General features: G+C 43.8%; 2 protein-coding genes across 5 annotated transcripts in view; both read left to right on the top strand.

Moving 5' to 3' along the window:
- Window positions 1-17,542, top strand: part of LOC141377778 (uncharacterized) — a 369,547-nt gene that overhangs the window by 289,608 nt on the left and 62,397 nt on the right. The window lies entirely within an intron of this gene.
- prcp (prolylcarboxypeptidase (angiotensinase C)) overlaps window positions 1-17,542 on the top strand; it is a 107,152-nt gene that overhangs the window by 88,927 nt on the left and 683 nt on the right. The window contains exons 8-9 of one of the 4 annotated variants that reach the window (XR_012390454.1): window positions 6,358-6,397; window positions 9,807-9,989. Coding sequence is in view for 1 of the 4 variants with exons in the window: in XM_073922919.1 (XP_073779020.1) it covers window positions 6,358-6,375 (18 nt within the window). In the remaining 3 variants the exon portion in view is untranslated. The remainder of the gene's footprint in view (window positions 1-6,357; window positions 6,398-9,806; window positions 9,990-17,542) is intronic. The other 3 variants (XR_012390453.1, XR_012390455.1, XM_073922919.1) reach the window with 3 other exon arrangements.

The following is a 17,542-nucleotide window of genomic DNA, read 5'->3' as shown; positions in this document are numbered from 1 at the left end:
GAAGAGTCCTTTGCCAAATCACATTTTAAAAGAATAGTTCACCAAAAAAATCTAAATTAATTAACTTATTTATGAAATACTACTGGCCACCGAGAGCGATAAAGGGGGTGAGTCCACAAATTCACCTAGGAGGCGATTTCGGGAGAGCACAACAAGAAGATGAGTGAGAATAGTAGATGTAAAAGAACGTCTACCTAGCCCTCACCCCCTCCCACAGTTTATAGTACAAAATGATCTGCTGTACAGTGTCGCAGAGAGGCAGAGGGAAAAGAAAACCCTATTAGTGGTTCCGAAGAACAAAAGTGACACTATAGAGCTGGCACATACTCACCCGATGGCAGGACATCTAGGAGCTGCAAATATGGTGAAGAGGATCCGAGACCGAGAAGTAAAGAGATATTGTCAAGCGTGCAACATATGCCAGCGGACCCCCAAATATGACCCTCCCCCCAAAGCGCCTTTTCCACACCCAGAAGACACTGGCATTACCGGGTTCTTCCCTTCAGGCTCCACAGGGCTCCAGCCACATTCCAAAGAAAGATGGACGTCCTGCTGCTGCCCCACCAGCCATATGCAGCAGCTTACCTGGACGATCTGATTACCCACTCATGGGAGGAACATCTATCCAGGTTGCGGAGGGTGGTCTCGGATCTACGACGGGCTGGGCTCAAAGCTAACCCCAGGAAATGCCACCTAGGATTAGCTGAAGCCAAATACCTGGGCTTCCATATAGGAAGAGGTATCCTTATCCAGTCACAACAAAACAAATTGAAAGCTCTCCAAGAATCCCCACAACTGACTACAGAAACACAGGTACATGCATTTCTTGGGTTAGCAGGCTACTATAGATGCTTTATACCTAGCTTCTCATCCATAGCCAGCCCACTGACAGACCTGACCAGAAAGGGGCAGTAAGAGAGAATTGAAGTGGAGTGCGACAACGGAAAAGGCTTTCCAGGCACTGAAGTTGGCACTAACGTCCTCCTCGGTACTGCACGCACCTGATTTCAGCTGCCTCTACATCTTTCAGTTAGACGCTTTCAACTCAGGCCTGGGCACAGTCCTTCCCCAGGTTCACAACGGTGAAGAACATCCCATCGTATACGTAAGTTTGGAAGCTAGTGTCCGCTGAGACCAAGTACGCAGTGGTCGAAAAGGAGGCCCTGGTGATCAACTGGGCAATGCTGGAGCTAAAATATTACCTGCTAGGAAGACTGTTCACTCTGATAACAGATCATGGTCCTCTAAAATGGATGGCTACAGCGAAAAACAATAATGCACAAGTCTCCAGGTGGTTGTAGTCACTCCAGGATTACCACTTCAACATCCAACATTGATCCGGGGTATCCCACGGAAATGGGGATGGCCTCTCACGACCATGGTCTGGATGGGCTGGTCTGTCAAACGAAATGTGAATAATCTGACTGATTTATATTTTTTCCCTACCTATTTCAAAACTTGCTGATAATAAATAAATCAGTATGAAATAATCACTAAAGCCTAGCTGGATCTGAAATTGGTGAATAGTTTTACAATCCTTGCCCATCCATGGTCACCATCAGCCTTGTTTTCATTTAAGCTTCAGTTTGGACTAATGTTACTGTGTTAATTTAAAACTATTTTTAAATTAAAATGACACATCAACATGATCCACAGAGTAAATGCACATTAATGAAAATAGCCGAACATGCCGTTTCCTTTTTCTCATTCGCTGATCACAATGTGATTTAATGAAAACCTAAAGACAGACAACGAGCAATAAAGTAGCTAGCAGGAGGTGTGTGGTGTAAAACAGAGATTGTGTCCCATGCAGAGACCTGCAGGACTCCACCAGACCTGCATTCATTCACTGGCAGCTCCTGCTTCTCCAAACTGCAGTACGTAGACATCATCTGCTCTGTGCTGAGCTGCCTCCTGCTAATATTATTATTAATATCACAGCCAGAGTGCAGACCTGGTTGTTTTACGTGGGTTTGGGAAGGTCATGAAGAATAGATGAATGTGAGGTGACAAATGGTGAATTTCACTCTGCTGTGCCCTGAAATGTCAACAGTTCAGTTTTGTTTTTTTCTTTGTTTATTTGTTACTTTCAATTTACTCTGTCAGTAAAATTAAAGGTAACGTGTGTTGTTTATTACAGCATGTGTCACTACTTTTATCGAAAAGAATTATCTAAAAAATTGTCACTGTTTACTAACATTTCATTTCTTGAACACACCTCTCATTTGCTATTGGTCAGACAATCTAGAACAGCATTATTTTGCACTCCCTCAAGGCTGATTTGAATGCACTAAAGTACCAATGCAGTTTATTAATGTTTTGTTCTTTGCACCTACTCTGGCAAACTTTTTGCTTCATAAAACCTCAAAGTACAATATCATCAAGAGTCAGTGGAACTATATATATTTAGTAGAAAATTATTTTCTAAACAAAGAAAACAAACAATGGGATTTTCAGCTGCTGTAAATGCAACTACAATGTTTTCAGTAAAATTAAGGTTTTATTTTTTCAATATTTAATTTAGTTTTTGCATAAACTTATATATCTCATACACGTATCCTTTACAAATCTTATAATCTTGTTCACTGTTGTCTAAATTGGAATTCAATACCTGGATCTAACTAAACAAATAGTTAAAAGACTCCAATTGGTAAATGCATAGATGATTATGATTTAGATGGTAACTAACCTAAATGATGCAGAGGATAGTTACTCATTTCTTAAACAACCATTTCAAATACACACCCTGTGATCATGTAAAATATGTTAATCTATTTCAGGGGCAAATTATTGGCATGTATCAAGCACAGAAATTATCTAAAGAGATTGCTGAAACTACTAAAATTCAGTTAAGAACTGTCCGATGCATTGATAAAAATTGGAAGTTTAGTGGGCAACCATCATCTTTAAGGAAGGAATGTGCAATGAAAAAAAGAATGATTATGGGGTTATTTATTATGTAGGTAATTAGTGTTGTATATTACAGTGTGCAATAAAAACAACTATCACTTCAAATATAATTCATTTGGCTGGCACAATCGCTCACTGGTTAGCGAAGATGTATAAAGTACTAGAGACCAAGACTTGAGTAAAAGCACAAGTGCTCTATCAAAAAAGTGACTTGAGTAGAAGTTGAAGTGCTCTTTAAGCACCTGACTTAAGTGGAAGTACTAAAGTATTCAACATTTTTTGTACTTAAGTATTGCAAGTAGTTTATTTCAAAATTTACTACTCAAATACTAGAGTATTGTGTAATGTAGTTATTAAAGAAAGCAGTCAAAATACATTATATTGTTTTGCTTATTTTAAAGATCTTTTTTTCAGCCAAGAAAAATTATTTTTTTATAATTGATTTTTTTCTTCATAACACAATATTTTTTAATTAAAATCTATAAATATATTGATATAATATTTGTAACACAATTTTGTTCTTTAATACAGCAGTAAGAAATATGAACTGTACCCTTAATTTGACCTGCTAAAAGAAAAACACTCTTTCTGAATGTATCAGACAAAACTCATGCACATGCACAAAAGACAGCATGAGCAATTTTTGCAAACAAACTTATTTAAATATTATCCTGGTTGCTTTTTAAGCACTGCCAGGGGATGTCTTACACCCCTATCAGTGGTTATTGTCTTCCCCTGCTTAACAGAAAGGGCTGCGATCGGCTTTAGAAATGAAAGCGCTGTTTACCAATGGTAGGAAGAGCAGCCGTGGTGACGGTCTATATGTGCATAATGTGCGGTTATCACAGGCAATCCATGATAGACACAGTGGAGAAAACTCGCACCTCAGGTACGCTCGTGTCTAAATCCACTAGTATCTCTTTAACAGTCAAGAGGAGAGGAAAAGTAACCTCACAAACATGCCACGGGTCAAATCTCCAATTTGAGATAGTGGTAAAGATGGAGAGTTACAGCATTTCTCCGTAGTGGTGAAATAGCGGAAAATCACCTCTTTCGCCATAGTATTCTACTGCGACATTGCACATAAGAGATAAATGACGTCAGTACGTAATAACTGGCTATGATCTATTACGGAACCGATATCAATAATTTTGACACCCCAAAAAATGAGTAACGTGGCAGCACATAAAAAATCTATCAGAGTAAATGTATTAAACTCACCATAAATATATACTGAAGTAAAAGAGGAAGTAAGAGAAAAAACAATGCTCCAGTAGATACAGATACAGCCTTTAAGTACTTAAGTACAGTACTTTATGGCCCGTTTCCACTGAATGGTACGGTTCGGTTTGGTATGCTTTTATGGCCGTTTCCACTGTCAAAAAGCGTACGGAACCACACAGTACCACTTTTTCGGCACCCTTTCAAAAGGGTACCAAACAAGAGAAAGAGTACCAAAAGGTTGAGCTACACGTGCAGTTGAACGCTGATTGGTTACAGAGATATGTCACAAGCTTGTGGAGCTAGACAGAATAACAACAAAGGAACCGCCATGTTCTAATACACAGCCGAGACATTACATGGGAATTCTATATGCATGTAATAACAAGCCATGAATGACCCGGGCTCAAACAAACCTTGTCGTTGTTTTAATGAACAGACACAAAGCCAAGAAGAAAAATCTGCTGTGAGCTGTTGTTTCTTTACAAGCCTGTCTAAAAGTGCGTGCAGTTTCGCTTTCGTCTGGGAGCTCGCGATCGCGTCTATATTTGTAATAACAAACTTCTTGAGCTGATGATAATAACATGTATGTGATTATTGAAGTGTTGCCATCATCTGATCCATTCAAAAAGGAAAGGACAAGTGTGAGAGTGAAGCGCGGAAAAAAGGAGAAGCCTGACAAAACACTGGACCAAAATTGTTTTAGCAACCTGAATCATAAACAAACTGCCATGTTATCTTCGTTTTTTGGACTCTTATGAACTAGGAATGACAAAATTACTCTATAACAGAGCTAACATGTGCTGGTGAAGATTACAGACACAGATGAGAGGTTTGTGCCGACTGTGGGCTATATTGTGTGTGTTGTTTTTTACTCAAATAAGTACTAAATGTATGCTGTGTGTAGTTTTTCTGTAATTAATAATACTGTATATCGGAGACTGTAAGGGGCTGTATATGTTCATATATGTTGCATTTACTTATTTTATATAATTGCAGACGTTACAGGAGGCTATTTTGCACTGTTATTGATCTGCAGTTATAATCACATCATGTTCATAGAAAGGTTAGTAATAAACATTTATAAACAGGTATTTGTGTATAGCATCTGCAAGCGTCTGTTTTGTGAGAAGTGCTTCTCATATGATTTGTGAACAACCCATACAGCTTTACTGTAGACATTTATTCAAGCGAGCATGACGTCGACTTAAACTTTCTGTCATACACCACAGCTACCAAAAGGGTACTCTTGGTGGTGGAAATGCAAGCTTGATAAAGGTGACACGTACCAAACAGTACCGTACTGTACCAGTCAGTGGAAATGAGTCATTAGTAGTTCTACTTCGTTACTATACATCTCTGCTGATTAGCACTCTGCTCATCACCTCACAGCAAGAAGGTTGCAGGTTCAAATCCTGACTGGGCCATTTCACATTTCTATGTGAAGTTTGTTTGTTTGTTAGTCAGATCTGAGTTTCAATAGTCATCTCAAAGCAGTCAGTAAATCAGCATACTATCATCTCAAAAACATAGGAAGAATCAGATGCTTTGTTTCCAGTGAAGATTTAGAGAAACTTGTTCATGCTTTTATCAGCAGCCGGGTGGATTACTGTAACGGCCTCCTCACTGGCCTTCCTAAAAAGACAGTCAGACAGTTGCAGCTCATCCAGAATGCTGCAGCCAGAATTCTGACCAGAAACAGAAAATCAGAGCACATAACACCTGTCCTCAGGTCTCTACACTGGCTCCCAGTTACATTCAGAATAGAGTTTAAAGTGTTATTACTGGTCTATAAATCACTAAATGGCCTAGGACCTCAATACATTACAGATATGATCGCTGAATACAAACCCAACAGATCACTCAGATCATTAGGATCATATAAACTAGAAGTTCCAAGAGTTCAGTCAAAGCAGGGTGAATCCAACACTAGGAACATTCAAATCAAGACTAAAAACACATCTGTTTAGCTGTGCCTTTACTGAATGAGCACTGTGCTGCATCCGACAGATTGCGCTATTATGTTTTTCTCCTCTTCTTCATTCTTTTATATCACATTTTACCTGTTTTTATGTTTTTAATCAGTTTTATTATTTGTTTTTATTAATTTTTTTTTTACTTGTTTCTTTTATTCTTGTTTATGTAAAGCACTTTAAATTGCCACTGTGTTTGAAATGTGCTATATAAATAAACTTGCCTTGCCTTGTTCTCCCTGTGTTCCCGTAGGTGCTCCGGTTCTCCTAGAGTCCAAAGACATGCGATAAAGGTAAATTGAATAAAAAAATTGTCTGTAGAGTATAAGTGTGTGTGAATGAGTATGGGTGTTTTCCAATACTGGGTTAGGGCTGAAAGGGCATCTGCTACGGAAAATATATGCTGGAATAGTTGGGGGTTTATTCCACTATGGCGATCTCTGAAATAGAGAATAAGCCGATTGAATGAATAATTAATTTGAAGTTATTGTGTTGTGTAATTCAGTGTGCAATATAACCAATAAGTCTAAATTTAGCGACGCAGTGGTGCAGTGGGTAGCACGTTCGCCTCACAGCAAGAAGGTCGCTGGTTCGATCCTCGGCTCAGTTGACGTTTCTGTGTGGAGTTTGCATGTTCTCCCGGCGTATGCGTGTATTTTCTCCAGGTGCTCCGGTTTTCCCCACAGTCCAAAGACATGCGGTACAGGTGAATTGGGTAGGCTAAATTGTCCGTAGTGTATGAGTGTGTGTGTGTGTGTGTGAATGTTTCCCAGAGATGGGTTGCAGCTGGAAGGGCATCCGCTGCGTAAAAACTTGCTGGATAATTTGGCGGTTCATTCCGCTGTGGCGACCCCGGATTAATAAAGGGACTAAGCCGACAAGAAAATGAATGAAGTCTAAATTTATATTGGCAACTGTATAGGCCTCTACAGCAACTTTACAAATGAATTTGCTGTTTTTCAATCCTAAATAATTTTAGCCACAGATACCGTTTTGGTAACACTTTAGAATAACTATCCGTTATAACTAGTTAATAGACCATTAATAAACTGTTAGTTAACAAGTTATAAATGACTTGTTAAACAAAAGTTAATAGTTTGTTAATTATTTACAACTGTGCCTTATAGATGGGCAATGGATAACTTACAAGCCGTTAGTTGACAAGTTGTAAATGACTTCTTAACTGTATTTTAATGATTTAAAACTATACCTAATAAATTAGTAATAGATCATGAACAAGCTGTTAGTAAATTACTTAATAAAGGCTTGCTAAGTATCAGTTAATAGTGTGTATATGTTATTGGGACGTTATTCTAAAGTTGCAGCTGTTCTTCATTTATTAACTGTTAGTAAATGAGGAATAGTTGCAACTTTAGAATAACGTCCCAATAACATGCTTAAGCTAATAACTAACACTTAAATATTATATTTACTCCCACTTTACAGACGAGAGTTGTTCACCCTATAATAACACCAGTGAAACTTTTTTATTAGACCACTGGTGTCATTTTAAATTTTTTTATTTATTTTGTTTTCATGTTTAGCACTTCATGGGTTTGTATTCTTGCATACTGCTGTACTGCCATGTCATGGTTCAGTATATGTGTTTCTATACATTAAAGACAACTTTTAACATTTCATCTGTGAAGTTTCTTTGGTAAAACACAGCACACAGAAAAGCCTATAAGTGGAACAAGGTTTAGAAACAAACATTTTATATTTTAAATATTACATCAAATTTCTGTAGCTTGAACTTATTCCATCCATTTGCTGTTCTACAAGAATTCATTGGTATTAGTAGATGGTTAACAAACGATGAACAACTCTCGTCTGTAAAGTGGGAGTAAATATAATATTTAAGTGTTAGTTATTAGCTTAAGCATGTTATTGGGACGTTATTCTAAAGTTGCAACTATTCCTCATTAACTAACAGTTAATAAATGAAAAATAGCTGCAACTTAACATATACGCACCATAACTGATACTTAGCAAGCCTTTATTAAGTAATTTACTAACAGCTTGTTCATGATCTATCACTAATTTATTAGGTATAGTTTTAAATCATTAAAATACAGTTAAGAAGTCATTTACAACTTGTCAACTAACGGCTTGTAAGTTATCCATTGCCCATCTATAAGGCACAGTTGTAAATAATTAACAAACTATTAACTTTTATTTAACAAGTCATTTATAACTTGTTAACTAACAGTTTATTAATGGTCTATTAACTAGTTAAAACGGATAGTTATTCTAAAGTGTTACCAAAGTTTTATTTGTTGATGATTTTAATATTCATATAGATAATCAAAAATATGCTTTATTTCTTGCCTTCTTAGAAATACTAGTATGAAGGTAAATCAGTAGCAAAACTAGGGAGCTTGCAAATCTGAGTGTGTGCACTTATGATAATAATATTTGTATGTGTGGAATGAAATGTACACTCACAGCTCTGATGTGAACAGCTGAATCTCTCGATTTGCACACTCTCAATAATCAGCACACTTGTTTTTTAAATTTGAAGTTGCAGATTAATAGATGAGAATTTGTAAAATGTCATTCACAAATTCAAAATGATAAACACACGTGTGTGTGGCAAATTTACCTGTACATGTATTGCAGTTTCACTGTACAAGCACAAGTCGGCACTAACAACCTCTCAGATTTCTCTGTAAATGTGCAAATCCACAAGCTCTAACATTTCGCGAGATTCCTGTCGCAGAACCACCTGTGCGACTTAAAGATCCAGAGGCGTGAGGAGCTTGGGGCGGGACGTGGGTAAAGCCGTTTTATTAGCTGATGCTCCACCAATGAATTGCACCAGCCAACGTGGGTGCAAAAAATAATTTGTATGATTATTTTACTATTATTATTTAGTTTTTAAAACTATTTTATGAAAAGATTTTTTTAAATAACATTAAATAGACGGATGTGTACATACCACTAAAAGAGCAGTAAAGTCCTTGATTGGCTAGAGCCAGATAACAAAATAAGACGTTTTTGTACGTCAACACATCGGGCAGCTCGCGCTGTTTTTGGTGGTGGTCGCAATGGCGGCATTTTTGAACCATAAAAAATCTCTTTTTTTGTAGTAGAATAATTAATGTTACCCTGTACCATTAATTTGGGGTGGGGGTCTAGTTGATTTTAATTAATTGATCGAGTGCTGCCAGGAATCTACTTAGTTATATTCAGAGGCATAGCAGCCCTCAAGCACATGGCAATTCCAACAGTTCTCCCACCATGGCACCTCAACCTGGTACCAGTGCTTAGTTTGGGGTTGGCCATGCTGTCAATAGACCAAACACAGTACAGCAAGAAATGCAAAGATAAAGTAATTGTGTCAAAATCCCTAAAATTTTTTATCATGTAATAACTTTCTTATAAAGACTTCATGTTTCATTAGATTAATAATTAACAAAGAATAAATAAAGTGACACATTTAAATGGTTGTTTGTCTCACCTCTTTGCACAATTCATAATTTCGACTTTATATCTCATATTTTGAGTTTTTAAGTCCTTAGTAATTCATAATGTTGGCATAATGTTGGGTTAAGTCAATTTTGTTTAGTAAGTCATAGGTTTTGGCATAATATTGAGTTAAGTCAATATTGAGTTAAGTCAATTTTGATTTATTAAGTCATAATTTCGACTTTGCTAAGTCATAATTTCAACTAAGGCATGATTTTTTTTTCTTTATTACAGAGCTTTTTCGGGACTTTACCATGGAATTCATAAAAGAATGAAAAAAAAATGGCACCTGAACCTGCAGGTGTTACATGTGTGAAGCTCTTGGAAGTCAGTTCTGCTTGCATCTGTTTCAGCTGAAAGTGCACCTTTAGGGCTCTATTTTGATGGTCCATGCGCAGAGCACAAAACGCTTTTAGGGTGTGTCAGAACGCATTTTTGCTAATTTAAGGACGGAAAAATACGATTTGTGCCGTGTCGCATTGTCTAAAAGGGTTGAGTTTATTTTCTTAATGAGTTATACAGTAGGTATGTTTTGAGAATAAACCAATTAGAGTCTCATCTCCCATTCTCTTTAAGAGCCAGCTGCGTCGCGCCATAAGCGCATTTGCTATTTACAGGACGTAAAGTAAGTCTAAGTGGAAAAACTGAGCATTTCCCAAGCAAACTGTAAACAGTTGACAGTTTTTTTTTTTATTTAATAGAAAAAAACAGTTAAACAGAGCATCTACTGCGTGAGAATGAGAAATAATGGATCTACTTTCACTTTCGCTCTTGGACAGGGAAACCTTTAAGCATAGACATCAATTAGTCTATAAATAATTAATTGCATTTGTTAAGCGCAAATATTCGTTTCAAAACTACATGTAAATTCAGTTCTAATTTCCAGGAAACGAATAAATAAACAATAATAACGAAGTGTGCTCAAAAACCTGAGTTATATCCTAATACACATGCTGTGCCCCATATGGTTTAAAACCTGACAGGTGGGCAAATCTAAGCTTGTTTTTAATAAAACAAATATAAATATGGATATAATAAATAATACCGCTAATAATAATAACATTATACAAAAGCAAATTGTTATAAATGAACTGAAAAAGCCTCCCGAGATGAAGAAGACATAAAAGCAGTGGTTCCCCTTCGGTTGGGGAACTTCAGTGCCATAGAGTGGATTGATTAAAATCCACGAATGGGAGGATTCGGATCAGAAGCCGCTTGTCTGGAGAGTATTGAACGGGCCAATAAATGAAATGAATTGGCAGCGTAAGCTTGCGCAGGTGTGCTGCATCGCCAATTATCCCAGCATATAAGCACACCTGAAGCGAGCAAACGCTATCCTTTTCGCTTCAGATCCTTTCTGAGTGAGTCGATGAGGGTTCCTCTTGCTGTTCAGCACTTCAGAGCGAATGAGTGTCTCCCGGTCCAAAGTGGGTTTTCGCGGCGGCAGACGGTCGAGCTGGGTTTCTCCCTTGCCTGCGGTTCTTTGGGTCCGGTCCTCCAGAGCGGTGCGTATTGTTGCAACTTTCCTAAAAGAGCAACACAGTCGTGCAGCACGTCCTTTTCAGGATGGCGCTCCGACTGTGCGTTTCTGGATGCGGGGGTTTCCTGTTTCCACCTCGGGCTCGCGGACCTCTCGCTCCTCACGGCGCTCCATCCAAGCTTCGGGTAGTGGGAGTGATCCGTCTAACCAGATGGTAACTCTCACGCTCGCTGACACCGGAGATCAGATGTCCTCCGTGGCATCGGAGGGTGGGCTTTCACTGTCCGACGAAGATCCGGACCCGCTCGCCCCCTCCGGGCAGGTGAGCGCCGTCAAATTGGATCCTGAAGCGGACATGTTAGCCGTGCTTTCCTGGGCTGCTTCGGCCGTGGGGTTGGAGCTGGTTTATCCCCCAGCTCCGCGGCCGGACCGACTAGATGGGTGCTACGTAGAGAACCAGAAGGCGAAGACTTCGAAGCCTCTCATCCCCTTCTTCCCGGAAGTGCGCAGTAGGCCCGTGCTGCGTGTCCCTCCGCCCTCACCGCCCTTGACGGCGGAGCTGCCAGGGGGTATGAGGCGATCCCGTCAGTGGAGCGCGCTATCGCGGTCAATCTTTGTCCGCGTGGCGTCTCTACATGGCGGGGTTTGCCCCGCCTCCCGTCCAAAGCCTGTAGGTTGTCTGCCTCCATCGGAGCCAGAGCTTATAAGGCTGCGGGCCAGGCGGCTTCTGCTTTGCACGCGATGGCCACCTACCAGCGCTACAAGTCTGCCGCGTGTGCGCTGGGGAGGACCATGTCCACACTTGTGGTTCAGGAACGCCACCTCTGGCTAAACCGGGCCGATATGCGTGATGTTGACAAAGTTCGCTTTCTTGATTCGCCCATATCCCAGGCTGGCCTGTTCAGCGACACCGTCTGTGAATTCACCCAGGAATTCAAGGTGGTGAAAGAGCAGTCAGATGCGATGGGCAATGTCATCTATCGGCGTGGCCGTAAGCCCGCTCCGCCCGCCGAGCCATCCACCTCCGCTGCTCTGAGAAAAGGAAACTTGCTCTTTACCTGCTGGAGGGCGGGGCCCCGATTACAACGGTACTTTTTAGTGCCACCAAAACATCAACCAAAGAGCACTTTTCCCCTTCCCCGGATGTGACAGAACGAATTCTGCCAGTCCAGGACGCGCTGCCTTCCGGCTCGCAGATTCTACGTGCTTCGCCAGTGGCTCACGAGCGCTGGGGGGACGGTCTCCCTTCCCTCAGCCCTCCAGCCCCCTCTCCGGAATCAGGGTGCGGAGCCAGAGCGAATCGCTCTCCTCCAGCTCTTCCGCGGGACCCTCGTGCTTCCCGGATCAGCACACCCACTCCGCGCTGCCCCACCGCTGGTACGTCAGCGATTGTAGCGATGACTCCATTAGCGAGGGCTCTGCCTGCTTGGTTAGCGTGGGCCAGCCCCTCGCGGTGGCTCATACGCACAATCAGACTCGGTTACTTGATTCAATTCGCGAAACGGCCCCCCCAAGTTCACGGGCGTGTATTTCTCCAGGGTCAACCCCCTGTCCGCCCCTGTCTTGCGAGAGGAGATTGCTGCCCTCCTGGCGAAGGGTGCAATCGAGCCAGTTCCTCCAGCCGAGATGGAGAGTGGGTTTTACAGCCCATACTTCATCATGCCCAAAAAGAGCGGTGGGTCACGACCAATCCTAGATCTGCCCATTTTGAACCGCTGTCTGCACAAGCTGCTGTTCAGAATGCTCACGCAGAGGCGCATTCTCCAATGCGTTCGTCCTCGGGATTGGTTTGCAGCCATAGACCTGAAGGACGCATATTTCCATGTCTCCATTCTTCCACGCCACCGCCAATTTCTTCGGTTTGCGTTCGAGGGTCGAGCGTGGCAGTACAAGGTCCTTCCCTTCGGGCTCTCTCTGTCTCCGCAGGTCTTCACCAAACTCGCGGAGGGTGCCTTAGCGCCCCTTCGGCTCGCGGGCATCCGCATACTCAATTATCTCGACGACTGGCTGATTTTAGCCCACTCGCGGGAGCAATTAAATGTGAACAGGGACAAGGTGCTTTGGCATCTCCGCCTACTGGGGCTTCAGGTCAACCGAGAAAAGAGCAAACTCGCCCCCGTGCAGAGGATCTCTTTTCTCGGAATGGAGCTGGACTTGATCACCATGGTAGCGCACCTCTCTGAGGAACGCACTCGCCTGTTGCTGAACTGTCTGAGGGAGCTCTAAAGCAAACTAGTGGTCCCACTGAAGTTCTTTCAGAGGCTCCTGGGGCATATGGCATCCGTAGCCGCCGTCACGCCGCTCGGATTGCTCCATATGAGACCACTTCAGCACTGGCTTCACGATCGGGTCCCAAGACGCGCATGGCAGGCGGGCACACACCGGGTCTCTGTTACTGCGATGTGTTGCCGCGCCCTCAGCCCTTGGAACGACCCCTCGTTCCTACAGGCCGGTGTGCCTCTAGGACAGGCGTCCAGCCATGTTGTTGTTTCAACAGATGCTTCCAACACGGGTTGGGGGGCTGTGTGTCGCGGGCATGCGGCTGCGGGCCTGTAGAAAGGTGCCCAGTTGCATTGGCATATCAATCGCCTAGAGCTGTTGGCAGTGTTCCTCGCTCTCCACCACTTTTTACCGGTGCTGGAGCGGCAACACGTGCTGGTCAGGACGGACAGTACGGCGGCGGCGTATATCAACCGCATTGGGGGTATGCGCTCTCGCCGCATGTCTCAGCTCGCCCGCCGTCTGCTCCTCTGGAGTCACCTGGGGCTGAAATCCCTGCGCGCCATTCAGGTTCCAGGCACGCTCAATCGTGCAGCCGATGCGCTCTCACGACAGCTGTTACGCCCTGGAGAATGGAGACTCCACCCCGAGTCTGTTCAGCTGATATGGGCGCGATTCAGGGAGGCCCAGATCGATCTGTTTGCTTCCCCCGAGAACGCTCATTGCCAGTTGTTTTTTTCCCTGACCGAGGGCTCTCTCGGCACGTATGCACTGGCCCACAGCTGGCCTCGGGGCATGCGCAAGTATGCCTTTCCCCCAGTGGGCCTGCTCGCGCAGTTACTGTGCATGGTCAGGGAAGACGAGGAACAGGTTCTGCAAGTTGCGCCCCTTTGGCCCAACCGGACCTGGATATCAGAGCTCTCACTCCTTGCGACGGCCCTCCCCTGGCGGATCCCTTTGAGAGAGGACCTACTTTCTCAGGGACAGGGCACCATCTGGCACCCTCGCCCCGATCTTTGGAACCTCCATGTGTGGTGGTGATGTAGACTTATGTAACCTACCGACTGCGGTGGTTAATACCATCACTCAGGCTAGAGCCCCCTCCACGAGACGCGCCTACGCCCTGAAGTGGAGTCTATTCACTGAATGGTGCGTCTCTCGCAGAGAAGAACCCAGAAACTGCCAGATTAGTGTTGTGCTCTCTTTCCTTTAGGAGAAGTTGGACAGCAGGCAGTCGCCCTCCACTCTCAATGTTTACGTGGCTGCCATCTCCGCTTATCATAACGCGGTAGCTGGCGGCACCGTGGGAAAGCATAACCTCATCATCCGGTTCCTTAGGGGTTCTAGGCGAATTAATCCATCTCGCCCCCCTCTCATGCCCTCTTGGGATCTCGCCCTCGTTCTCATGAGTTTGCAAGCAGATCCCTTTGAGCCACTCGAATCAGTATCTCTAATATTTCTGTCCCTGAAGACAGCTCTGCTGGTTGCGTTGGCCTCCATCAAGAGGGTCGGGGACCTGGAGGCATTTTCGGTCAGTGACTCGTGCCTGGAATTCGGGCCGGATTACTCTCACGTCATCCTGAGACCCCGCCCGGGTTATATGCCCAAGGTTCCTACCACCCCCTTTAGAGATCAGGTAGTGAACCTGCAAGCGCTGCCCCCGGAGGAGCCAGACCCAGCCCTTTCTTTACTTTGTCCGGTTCGCGCTCTGCGCATTTATGTGGACCGTATTCAGAATTTTAGATCATCTTAGCAGCTCTTTGTCTGTTATGGAGGTCGGCAGCAGGGAAGTGCCATATCGAAACAAAGATTATCCCACTGGATTGTGGATGCCATTTCACTCGCTTATTCGAGTCGAGGTCAGCCGTGTCCCCCGGGAGTGCGTGCACACTCCACTCGGAGCATTGCATCCTCTTGGGCGCGTGCACGCGGCGCCTCTCTAACAGACATCTGTAAAGCTGCGGGCTGGGCGACACCCAACACATTTGTAAGGTTTTACAATCTGCGAGTGGAGCCGGTTTCCTCAAGGGTAATGTAATGTAATGTGTGTATTTATATAGCGCATTTATTGTGTATGGCCATACACCCAAAGCGCTTCACAATCATGAGGGGGGTCTCTCCACACCACCACCAGTGTGCAGCATCCACATGGATGATGCGACGGCTGCCACAGGACAACAGCGCCAGTGCGCTCACCACACATCAGCTATTAGTGGAGAGGAGAGACAGTGATAGAGCCAATTCGCTGGAAGGGGATGATTGGGAGGCCATGATCGTAAGGGCCGATAGAGGGACTTTGGCCAGGATACTGGGGTTTACACCCCTGCTCTTTCACGATGGGAGTGCCATGGGATTTTTAATGACCACAGAGAGTCAGGACCTCGGTTTAACGTCTCATCAGAAAGACGGCGCCCACTGACAGTGTAGTGTCCCCTTCACATTTACTCGGGCATTAGGACTCACACAGACCACAGATTGAGCGCCCCCTGCTGGCCTCACTAACACCACTTCCAACAGAACACTTCCTAGTGTTCCCTAGTGGTCTCCCATCCAGGTACTGACCAGGCTCAGCCCTGCTTAGCTTCAGTGAGTAACCGGTCTTGGGCTGCAGGGTGACATGGCTGTTGGCATGGATATTAGGTAACCCTTTGGTGATTGAGGAAACAACTCGGTAGGGTGTAGAGACATGCTTGCTGCGCAATTTTCCCTAACACGGAGACATGTGCGCCCTTTTTATCTGTCAGTAAAGTTCCCCGTCAGGTGAGCCCTGCAGATTCCTCTGTGGCCCCCAGCACTGACTCAGCGGAGGAGTCACTTGCTAGCCCACTACGTTGTAGGTCTGCCCGCTGGTCAGCCCGCGTTTTGGGTATAGGTGCCTGCTATGCGTGATCCCCACTGGGCGATCCCATATGCTTATTCCGCCATGGTTAAGTCCCCCCTGGGCGGACCCGTGTCTTCCCTCTCCGCTAACCACTCTTTTGCTATGCGTACTCCCCCTTTTAGGGCTAGTTCATATGTAAATTCTGCCATCTATCCCCCCTTGGGTAACAGATGGCCTCCGCAGCGTCCTCCCTATCGGGCTTACACGCTTCCCAACGTACTGTCGTATTCCTAGAGTTATCTAGATGCTCATGACTTCCCAAAAAATATATCTAAATCCGTAAGTCTTCTGTTGAAGTAGGATAAATTAGGGCCAGGGACACGTTGGAGGACCACGCCTCCCATGATGTGGGTGCTTGACTATCCCCTCATCGGGGGCGTTGGTAAGGTGCAGTCATCATGGCGCTTTCCATAGTTCTCCCATTCGTGGATTTCAATCAATCCACTCTATGGCACTGAAAATCCCCAACTGAAGGGGATCGAGGTTACAGAAGTAACCCTTCGTTCTCCGAGGAGGGGAACGGAAGTGCCATACTCTGTCGCCATAATGATTGTCCCTTAGCTGTTTGAAAGTCTCTTCAGCTTAAAAGGATGGCGTTTGCTCACTTCAGGTGTGCTTATATGCTGGGATAATTGGCGATGCAGCACACCTGCGCAAGCTTAAGCTGCCAATTCATTTCGTTTATTGGCCCGTTCAATTCTCTCCAGACAAGCGGCTTCTGATCCGAATCCTCCCATTCGTGGATTTCAATCAATCCACACTATGGCACTTCCGTTCCCCTCCTCGGGGAACGAAGGGTAACTTCTGTAACCTCAAACGTTTTTCATATTTACGTAGGCTAGAAAATAATGTTTTGTAATATTTTAATCTTTTATATTTATATCCTATATCTATTCTTATAATATCCTATATATATCCTTAATATGTGATATTTGCCTATTGCGTTCTTGTGCGTATTAAGCAGTGTGTAAGCGAGGCGCAACTCTGCGCTGGAGTTTAGACCGGGTTTGTTTTGGTCTAATGAAAAATCTATTATAGTTTCTCAAAATAGCAACTAACCAGCAGTGCGCCTCAGAATGCCTTCCTTTTTAGACCAGAATGCCTATGGGTGCACATTTGAGCGCTAATGCATTTGCTATTTAAACAGCATAGCGCAACGCCTCAAAACTACTCTTGCGCCAAGCTGAATCTAGCAAAAGACTATCGCAGAGCGCCTTGTGCCACATTGCGCCGGGTGTATGATAGGGCCCTTAGAGTGTGATAGTACTGATTTGATAAGCAACCGGGAAAAAAGATAAAGATGGAAGGAGTTTGATGGTACACAGTCTTTTGACCTTTCTTCGAAACCAAGCAAAACGGGCTGCCTTGTACTGATGCAAATCAATTTAC

Source organism: Danio rerio, chromosome 15, assembly GCF_049306965.1.
Source record: "Danio rerio strain Tuebingen ecotype United States chromosome 15, GRCz12tu, whole genome shotgun sequence".
Classification (NCBI taxonomy): domain Eukaryota; kingdom Metazoa; phylum Chordata; class Actinopteri; order Cypriniformes; family Danionidae; genus Danio; species Danio rerio.
This window is presented reverse-complemented; position numbering and strand designations above follow the sequence as displayed.